The 10,623-nt window shown below is 41.6% G+C and overlaps 1 protein-coding gene across 1 annotated transcript in view; it reads right to left on the reverse strand.

Annotated features, from left to right (window-relative positions):
* GUCY1A2 (guanylate cyclase 1 soluble subunit alpha 2) overlaps positions 1-9,518 on the reverse strand; it is a 217,212-nt gene extending 207,694 nt beyond the window's left edge. The window contains exon 1 of the mRNA XM_058184553.1: positions 8,770-9,518. Coding sequence (XP_058040536.1) covers positions 8,770-9,087 — 318 coding nt within the window. The 5' untranslated portion in view covers positions 9,088-9,518. The remainder of the gene's footprint in view (positions 1-8,769) is intronic.
* Positions 9,519-10,623: the final 1,105 nt, after the last annotated feature.

Genomic DNA, 10,623 nt, shown 5'->3' on the forward strand with positions numbered 1-10,623 from the left:
TTCTATTCTATTCTAATGTCTGGATTTACAATAATGAAATCTAAATGTAAACAACATTTAACTATGTCTACTTTGTTATCAGAAAAGTTGGTTCACTATTTCTTTCTATTCTTTCCATAACATTCTATATCAGGAAGAGGATGCAAGTAATTGTGCCAGATATTGCATAATCAAACCCAGATAGTCCAAATGAGATCTTAAATCAGTTTATATCTGGCAAAAGGATCCGATATTCACTCATGAAAACATCTCCTGTATAAAGAATTGTAGCTTTTCCATCAAATTAAGTGAGAATGTCAGGTGGAAAAATCTAAAGATTCTACATTCAGCCAAGAATGAATCTTTTCCATGAGCACTACCGTGATTGACAGAAAGCACTGATCCACAGTTTAGAACTAGTTCACACATACCATCAAGCATCTCTTGATTTCATGAACTGTTTTGCACCCAAAACCAGGATTCAACTTCTTTGGAATGTTACAAAAGTCCTAAATGAGAAATCCAATGGAAAATTGCCACATAATACTGCGCTGCTAAAATCTGTGCTATTAAATCTGATTGTAAAGTTAGATGATCAGAAACAAAGGCAACAAAATCTTATCTTAAAAAAGACCATAATAGAGATTCCTTTTCAGCTTCAACACTTCTGAATGTAATTTATATTCTACAGGAGCCGTGGTTAGAATGCAGTACTGCAGGCTACTTCTGCGGACTGCCAGCTGTCTGAAATTTGGCATTTTGAGCCACACCGGCTCAAGGATGACTCAGCTTTCCATCTTTCTGAGGTGGGTAAAATGAGGACCCAGATTGTTGAGGGCAATAGGCTGACAGTGTAAACCGCTTAGAGAGGGCTACAAAGCACTGTCAGGCGGTATATAAGTCTAAATGCTACAGCTATATACGTTCCAGAAATTTATCGATTAATTCATTGATACAAAAATTACTCACTGTTTTGGTTGCTCACCTCTATTGAAGGGTGCAATGTTAAGGAAGGTGGGCAAATAAAACCAAAACATATTAATTTGTGTTTTTGCTTATGGTTCATCTTTAACCTCAGATACAGGTTATCCTATACTTACGACCACAATTCAGCCCAAAATTGATCTTGTTAAGTGAGAAATTTGTTAAATGAGTTTTGCCCCCTTTTATGATTTTTCTTGCCACATCTGTTATGTGATAAAATTAGTAACACAGTTGTTAAGTGAATCTGGTTTCCCCATTGACTTTGCTTGTTAGAAGGTTTTAAAAGGTGATCCCATGACCCCGGGACACTGCAACCATCAAAAATGTGAGTCAGTTGTCAAGCATCCAAATGTCAATCACATGACCATGGAGATGCTGCAATGGTCATAAGTGTGAAAAATGGTCATAAGCTACTTTTTTCAGTGCTGTTGTAACTTCGAACAGTCACTGAATGAACTATTGTAAATTGAGAACTACCTGTACTAACATTGATAGCAATAGCAATAGCACTTAGACTTATATACCACTTCACGGTGCTTTACAGCCCTTGCTAAGCAGTTTTCAGAGTCAGCATGTTTACAGACCCCCAACCATCTGGGTCCTCATTTTACCAAGCTTGGAAGGATGGAAGGCTGAGTCAACTTTGAGCCTGGTGAGATTTGAACTGCCAAATTGCAGGCAGCCGGCAGTTAGCAAAGTAGCCTGTAGTACTGCACTCTAACCACTGCGCCACCGTGGCCCATATAATATAACTGGAGTTACCGTATCTGAGCTGCAAAGAAATTCATTAATCCTTTCTTGTCATCTAGAGTTTTCCAACCTAAATACAATTGCTTTATGTGCATTGAGAAATATAAACAGAGTTTACTTCCTGCCCTGCAACTCACATAATGTACTGTTGCTCACGCTGCTGCTGGCCAGCTGGATCAACCTCCTAGAAACTGGGATATTCCACATTAAATGTGCACACTTATGTTATTGGATCTCACCAGAAATATGGTCTTGCACAGATTATTACACCAACATGTCCCATTATGTGTCTATATCAAGGCAGATATCTGGAAAACCCAATAAGGGCAGAATGTTTAAGGTGTCTGCCCTGTTTTCCTACCATGCTCGTATGATTTTTTCCCCCTATTATTGTTCTGTTCACTGAAATCAACGGCCAAGAAGTGAAATACAGGAAACCTAAGATAATATTTGTTAAAGTGGTTTTGCTGCTATGAATGAAAAGTGGTTCTCTGGTAACTTGAAATACTGAAATATACTTTGGATGTGTCTCCTTCTTTTGTGAATCCAGGATAATTTTCTCATAGTTCCACTCTCGAGAATTAGCCATGCAAATAATTTAAAAACCCCCCCCTCAATTTTCCAGACCCACAAAATATCTGTTTGTCCTTAATATATCAAGGCAACTTTGGACCCAATCCTAAACATGTGTACTCAAAAGAAAATCCTATTGTGGTCAATAGAATTCACTTCATAGTAGATATGCTGCCTTCTAAATTTAAAAGACTTTCTTTTTATAAACAGAATTACTTGTGATTCTATTTTTGCATGACTGGAAATAACCTACATTAAATACATTGGAGCTTACATCAAATCAACATATTTAGGAGGCAGTTCAAACTTCGACTGTCCTCTTCAACCAATATTTAACTCCCAAAGCTATTATATGTAATCCTCAGTACATTCATTTACAAGTTATTTCCACTGAGTTGAACTTGTAAACCCAAAGGGGAAGTTTCAGTGCGTAGCATAAATCAGCCAGGATTTCACATTACCTATGACAACTTACGTACTGACTAAATAATTGAATTACTAACTAAGAAGCGCTCAGTTCAAATCATACCTCTGTTGCAAATTTATTAGCTCAATTTCTACATAACATCAAGCCACGAACAAACGCAAGTTGAATTTTCCTTCTCTTGTTTCTCCATCATTTTACACGGTCCAAAATTAGCTACTTACTCTTCGCTACAAACCACAAATTTCCGAAATATATAACCTAGGCTGATGCTTGCACTTTAAAGCAAGATCACAACTTGCATCTTGACTCTTTATTTTTTAATTTTGGGTGGCAAATAATACTAAAAATGGCTTACTTTTTACAGAGGAATTATTGAGTCTGTCATTTGCACCTCTATAACTGTCTGGTTCGGTTCTGCAACCCAACAAGAAAAACACAGACTTCAGAGGATAATTAGAACTGCAGAAAAAATAATTGCTACCAACTTGCCTTCCATTGAGGACCTGTATACTGCACGAATCAAGAAGAGGGCCGTGAAAATATTTGCAGATCCCTCGCATCCTGGACATAAACTGTTTCAACTCCTACCCTCAAAACGACGCTATAGAGCACTGCACACCAGAACAACTAGACACAAGAACAGTTTTTTCCCGAAGGCCATCACTCTGCTAAACAAATAATTCCCTCAACACTGTCAAACTATTTACTGAATCTGCACTACTATTAATCGTTTCATAGTTCCCATCACCAATCTCTTTCCACTTATGACTGTATGACTATAACTTGTTGCTGGCAATCCTTATGATTTATATTGATATATTGATCATCAATTGTGTTGTAAATGTTGTACCTTGATGAACGTATCTTTTCTTTTATGTACACTGAGAGCATATGCACCAAGACAAATTCCTTGTGTGTCCAATCACACTTGGCCAATAAAAATTCTATTCTATTCTATTCTATTCTTTAGGCCAGGGGTGTCAAACTCGATTTCATTGAGGACCGCATCAGGGTTGCTTTTGGTCTGGGGGGGGGCTGGGGTAGGCATAGCCAGTGTGTGTGTGGCCAGCTCAACGTCACTCGTGTCGGGAGCGCCTATGGTGGCCCAAGCACTCTGCCAGCGAAAACAGAGCCACTGTTGTTTCCAGGACAGTCCCATGAGCCAGATCTAAGCAACCAGCAGGCCGGATCCAGCCCCCAGACATTGAGTTTGACACCCCTGCTTTAGACATTCACAATTACATTAAGCGTATAAAGCAATTTTAAGACATGAATGGACTAAAAAAATATTTATTATTAAATGTAATGAAAAACTGTACCATAAAATCTTTCTAGTGACAGAGAGCTGCAATAGCTAATACTTTATAGTAATGACTTGTACAGAATGGCTATAAGAATCTGTGGTTTCAGTTTCAATGTGAAAAATCAATTTATAATCTAAGAAGTAGAAGAAGAAAATGACTAAGACACCACAACTATTAATCTAATTCTCCTAACTTAATCTGTGCTTGTTTTGTCAGATAACCAGTAAAATATAAATATTCCCCAGAATCTGAAAATCTACATCTAAAATCATCTTGTTACAATTAATTTAATGATCCCCCAAAGTGTGAAAATATAATTGCTAAATCTGGAAGTGCTAGAGAGCTTGAAATAATACAATATGTTTCTTCAAATCTCTTTAAATGTGCTGTTCAAAAATCACTAAAATTATGCCATTGCTTTATTAAGCAATTTAATTATTTTTCAAAAAATATGACAAAGGTCAGTTGGGATTCTTCATCTAATATTGTAACATCAGCCCCGGGTCTGCCTATGCAGAAATTGGGGAATAAATTAATGAAATTCTATTTATGCTTAATAGGCGGATAAAGAAAATTATCTTTCTCTTCAACCCATTGGTAATTCTCTTTATCTTTCCTGATGTACCCTACTGAATATAAACTTGTCATCATGAATAAAATGAAAATGTCAAAAGCAAAACGGAACCCTTTCCTTTGATAGTCTAACAATGCAACCAAGTTCAGATACAAATCTTTTCGAAATATCGGGAGGCTGGTTACAGTTGACAAATCACACAGATTCCTATCACCTACAAGCAATAAGTTAGCCCATAGTATATAAGCCTGTTTTATACAGCAACTTCTCAACTCTAGCAGAAATAGCATGCATGCATCTATTCTGCCTACAACTTTTCTGAAAAAATACTTCCAATATCTAGCATTAAAAATATTTCTAATATCTTTTTGCCAAATCACACTCCACACGGGACTATCCAAATTTAACCGCATGAAAATTTTCATGATTTTGTTTTTTTGTTTTTTTGAAGCTCATCTAAAAATATTCCATTAAAAGTCAAAATTAAAAATAAACTTCAGGGTAAATGCCATTATATTTGAAGGGAAGGGAATAAAGGTGATCTAATTTACTATACGTCTGTCTGAAGTCAGAAATTAAAATTAAGCTACCAACTTGTTACTGTTGGCGTCTGACCCATACAGGAATATATAATGGCTTCTATCCATGTTCAAAAGAAAAATTTGGACACCCACATGATTTTACTACCTCCAACATGAACCATTCTAAAATAGATTGAATGATCAGTGATCCTCTTACAGTAAATATCTCAGATCTGTTGGTCATAAAAAGACTATGCAATGTTCAATAATGTGAAAACCCAAACACTGCAGGGGAGAGTCACGTTTACACTTCTGGACACAACCAATCAACATGTATCGCTATTGCATAGATTATTTATTTTTTTTAAAAACCCTTAAACCCGACTGAAATTGATCCAAAGTTTTCACAGGTCCTAATTTCACCTTTAACATATTCATTAAATATTATGCAATAAGCTTCACAAAATAAAATGGAAGATGATGGATGCAGTGTACATCCGTATCAAATATGACATTCTCCAGTCTTTCTAAGCAAATATCTAAAGAGGTTTTCATTTTCATTGACAGAGCATCAAAATATATACCATTACTCGAGTATGGTTGGTTTCACATTCCTTTCAAGCCAAGAAACTGTTGAATATTCTTCAACTACAGTAAAGGCGGATTTCTCAGTAATATAGCATAAAAGGGTATGCCAACTATGGGGTGGAGAGAGACATTAAACTGGGGCTAATCTGGTCCCTGTCCTGATGACTACAGGCAACCAGTATTAAACTGATTCCCATAGCTTTATCATTTGTTCTGCCTCTTTGCAATAGTGATAGAATGGCTTTTACTAGGAAGGCAGTGGCATATCCCAGGGATGAATTATATAACTGAAAACAGATTCTGGAACTATGTATAGGTGCCATATAATCGTAACTATTTTATTTTTAGCTCTTGTGATAGTGCTTATTAGGAGAAATGTTGCAGAAACATTTCCCAGTTCCCTGCTCCGAATTGCCTTTCTCCAGCTGCTTATATTCTGGATGGATGGATGGATGGATGGATGAATAAATGGATGCATGGATTCATGGACGGATGAATGAAAGGACAGACAGATAGATGGTTTACACACACATGCACACAAACATATACATATATATACAATAAACACACACACATATTCTATGTGTGCACACACACATAAAAACACACACACATATTCTATGTGCGCACAAACAGAACAGAGAGAGCACAAGGAAGAACCCCACAGGAACTGAATGAGAATTAAAGCACATTCAACAGACTCAGAAAATCAGCTAACTTTTGCCAAAAGGGATTGAAAGCAAAAGGGAGGGGAGAATTAAACAGACTATTTTGGGGGGGAAAGACTGACTGGCATTTTACTCCAGCATTTGGTTGTAAAGAGCATAAATATTTACTCATTCCAAATAATGACTCTTTCCAAAACTCCTCTAAGTTCCATGTTTTAGGAATCTAAGATCAGGACCTTCCTTCTCTCCTTCCTGTAAAGCTTTCGTGATAATTTCTTAGATCCTTCCTTTTCTGCGTTCTAGATAATGTCTCACTTAGGAAATAGAACCTTTCCTATGTTTTTTTTCTATCTTGATGAGATTCCTAGCAGCATTTCTAAAGTCATCATACTGGCTTTTTGTAACATGGTCTTGCAGCCACAAAAATAACCAATAGCTGGACTAAAATGGTGGGAATTATCAGATATTGTTGAGCAAAATTACAAGAGTTGCAATGAACAAGTTTAGTATATGGCATTTAAAAGAGCAAAGAGCAGTTTCTTATGCATGGGACTTTTCTCATAAGACAAATGAACATCTCTAGAGAATACAGACAAAACTGATGTTATTACATAAAGCAAAGCAGTATGTAACCAAGCTGTACTTGGCCATTTCTTTCCCTAGAAGAAACAAAGAATTCAAAGCAGCTTGGCAGAAACCATATGGAATAGCCAAGAGATAAAGGGAAACAAATTACTTTTCCATCTTTAGACTTTTTCTAATGATGGGGAGGGGGAGAAATATAATTCCAGTCAGGAGTAGAAGTCCGTGCAAGACTCCACAGCTGGAAAGGATCAAGCTGAATGAGAGTACTTCCAAGATCTCTGTTGGAATGGGATGTACCAATAAATGAAAGGCTTAGCAGCCAAGATTGGAGAGAAAGGGGAAATGAGCAGGAAGCAGCAATTATGGGATAAAGGCTGAAATTGGGTAGAGAAAAGTCTTAAGTTATCTTTGATAAGTAGTATGGGAAACAACAAGCCGTGTGATCCAAGAAGTGAAAATAAACTTTGGAAAGAGGAAAAGAAGGACTGCGTTCTATTGGAAGATGATTCATGGGAAGTAAACATCTAAGCCATGTTCTCTCAGTGTCCTCATAAGAACACTACCGCTCGGTAAGACAATAAACAAAACTGTCTGAGTCAGATTATATTTGTCACAGGAGAATCAGAATGGAATGTTGGACTACCATTCACAGGCCAGTGGGAGTCTTAGCAAAGGAGGACCAAGGGAAAAGCTCTGTAGACTGGACCAAAGGCCTATCTGGACAGGCATTCTGCTTTTCATTATCTAGATTTCTCTGGATTTCTTTCTATTCTGTGCAGAATAGAAGCTTGGGGTGGGGGGAGGCTATGAAACAGTAATACTCCCGTGCTACAAGTATTCAGTAAAAAGTCTATCCAAACTTACAGGCTTTCTTTTCATTCTGTTTTTTTTTTCCTGTAGGGCTTATGTGGGAGATTTCTCAAGAGAATAATCCCACTAGAATGGTTAGGGGAGCAGTAGAAGAATCAAATATTTTGGAATAAGTCCAGAAGCAGCATTGCACTCCTCACCTTGGGTGTCTTCTGAACACTGCAATTAAAAGATGTCAATAAAAAGTGACATTTATTCCCCCCTCCCTTTTTCCCCCCCTCCATAAGGAACTTGTGCAGTTGGAGCTGGGAACGAAGAAAATGCCACAAGAAAAGATGAGGTTATAGGAGGTGGGAGTGGGGCAGACTTTGGAAAAATCCCATAAAGCAAACCAGAGGCTAAATGAGAAGGGAATCCTCTGAAATAACTCTTAAATTCTGAACGGAGCCACTTCGAAGGGTCTGCGGGTGGGGGGGGGGCACTTTGCTGGGAATCTGCAGAAGGAGCCATGCCCAAACATCTGCAAGCCAGAGGAAGTCCCTTCAAGTCATTGTGGGAGGCTCAGCCGCGGCGCAGGGAGCGGGTTAAGGGGACAACCTGTGGCCGCGCTTTGAAAGCCCGCATCGTGGGAAAGAGTGGGCGAAGAGGGGGGCGGGGTGCTCCGGGATGTCTACGGCAGGTCGAGCGCTCCTCTTCCGCAGCCAGCCCAGGTTGGGCGATCCCGACGGCGCCCAGAGGCTGCTGCTTCTGAAACCCCCGCGTATCCAGCCGCCAGCCCCAAAACAAGCCCGCCGGGTGGAGGGTCCGTCTTGGCTTTACCTCCCTGGTCAGCCTCCTCTTCCCGATGGGCGCGTACGCATCCCCGCCAAACCCGGCTCGCCCGCCTGCCTGCCTACCTCTCTACCTGCCTCTCTACCTGCCCACCTGGGCTTGCCCGCACTAGCGATCGCGGCGCCCCCCCCCCCGAGAAAATAATAACAATAATCGTAATAAAAGGCGCATTTACCGTTGGGGCGGCGAGGCGGCTGATGCTCTCGCCCAGGGAGTCGAGGTTGACCCGCCTTCTGCGAGGAGCCCTCCGGGAACCCGCGGAAACCGGGCCAGGGAGACCCGCCGCCGCCGCCGCTGCCGCCGCTGCCAAAGACTCCGGCGGCGGGGGACCGGTGGCGACCGGAGTGGTAGCCCCGGACTGGGCAGCGGGGCTCCGGCTGCCGTTCCAGAGAAGCCTGGCCACGGGGCACTCGCCTTCTTCCTCCGGGCTGGTCTCCAGATAGTCCGAACCGAGCGAGCTGAAGGATTCCGAGGAGATCTTTCGCCGGGACATGCTGGCGGGGGTGGAAGCATCAGCCGGAGCGGGGCTTCAGAGAGACGGCGGAGAGACGGCAAGGGAAGCCCACAGGGCGACGGAGCCGGCTGGGCTGCTCATGGTCCAGGACGCATCGAAGCGCTTGCTTGCTTGCTTTTTTTTATATTTATTATTATTATTCTCTTCCCCTCGCCCGGAGGCTCCACGCGCGCTGCCTTCGCGCCGCCGCTCGGCTGAGAGCATTTAAAGGCGACGCCTCCGTCCGCTGCCCTCCTTCTCTGCCTCCCTTTCTTCCCTCCTCCGGCCCTGCTGCTGCCGATGCTGCTGCCGCCGCCTGCCTGCCTGCCTGCCTGCCTCCCCGGGTCGCTTGTTGGCCCGCCTTCCCGCGCCTTCGCGGCCGTCACGTGCTCGCCGCGGGAAGGTGCGCCTTGCCTGTCGCCAAATTTAAAAGAGAAGCGTGGCGGGTGGCGGAGCTCCTCCAGCTCCCGAGGCCTGGCTTTGGAAAGACAACCCCCACCCCGCCCGGCTGCGCAGGGCGAAGCCGAGGGGAAGGCTCTCTCCTCTCGAGGGGGTGGCGGGCAGGCAAAGAGTCAGCCGCAAGCTGGGTTCACGCGTTGAACTAGCGCGTCCAAGCAAGGCTTGCGCGTCTGAATGGGTCTGACAGGATCTAGGTAACGCAACGGCGCTGCTTCTGGTCCTGCTTAGCGCTTCAAGATCAGCGCAAAGGAACTGGACTTTGCCATTTGCCCTGCGGTAGGTAGGTAGGTAGGTAGGTAGGTAGGTAGGTAGGTAGGTAGATAGATAGATAGATAGATAGATAGATAGAAAGAAAGAAAGAAAGAAAGAAAGAAAGAAAGAAAGAAAGAAAGAAAGAAAGAATTCTTTATTGGCCAAGAGTGATTGGACACACAAGGAATTTGTCTTTGGTGCATAGCTCTCAGTGTACATAAAAAGAGAAGATACATTCGTCGAGAATCATAAAATACAACACTTAACGATAGTCATAGGGTACAAATAAGCAATCAAATCATACTAGGGAACAATATAAATCATAAGGATTACAAGCAACAAAGTTACAGTCATGCAGTCATAAGTGAGAGGAGATGGGTGATAGGAAAGATGAGAAAATTAATAGTAATAGTAATGCAGACTTAGTGAATAGTTTGATTATTTGTTTAGCAGAGTGATGGCATTTGGGGAAAAACTGTTCTTGTGTCTAGTTGTTTTGGTGTGCAGTGCTCTATAGCATTATTTTGAGAGTAGGGGTTGATTAATTAAGCATTTTTGTACCTCGCTCCCCCCCCCACCCACACACACACACATATGATAGGGGAGCTGAAGAAGCTTCTTGGATGAGAAGCGAAAGGTCTTCAAAGAAAACCAGAAAGTCCATGCAGGAAGATGCTAATTGTAGAGTTAGAAGTTACCTTAGCAGCCAACCTGTCACTTAGCAGCCAACCACTTTCCACTTGACAATGTCTGACAGCTTCTGTTAAAAAACTGTAAGGAAAGGAATACTCATTATTTCATGTGCAGCCTGCAGTTCCTTCTAAT

The sequence above is a fragment of the Ahaetulla prasina genome, chromosome 5, assembly GCF_028640845.1.
Source record: "Ahaetulla prasina isolate Xishuangbanna chromosome 5, ASM2864084v1, whole genome shotgun sequence".
In the NCBI taxonomy this organism is placed as follows: Eukaryota; Metazoa; Chordata; class Lepidosauria; order Squamata; family Colubridae; genus Ahaetulla; species Ahaetulla prasina.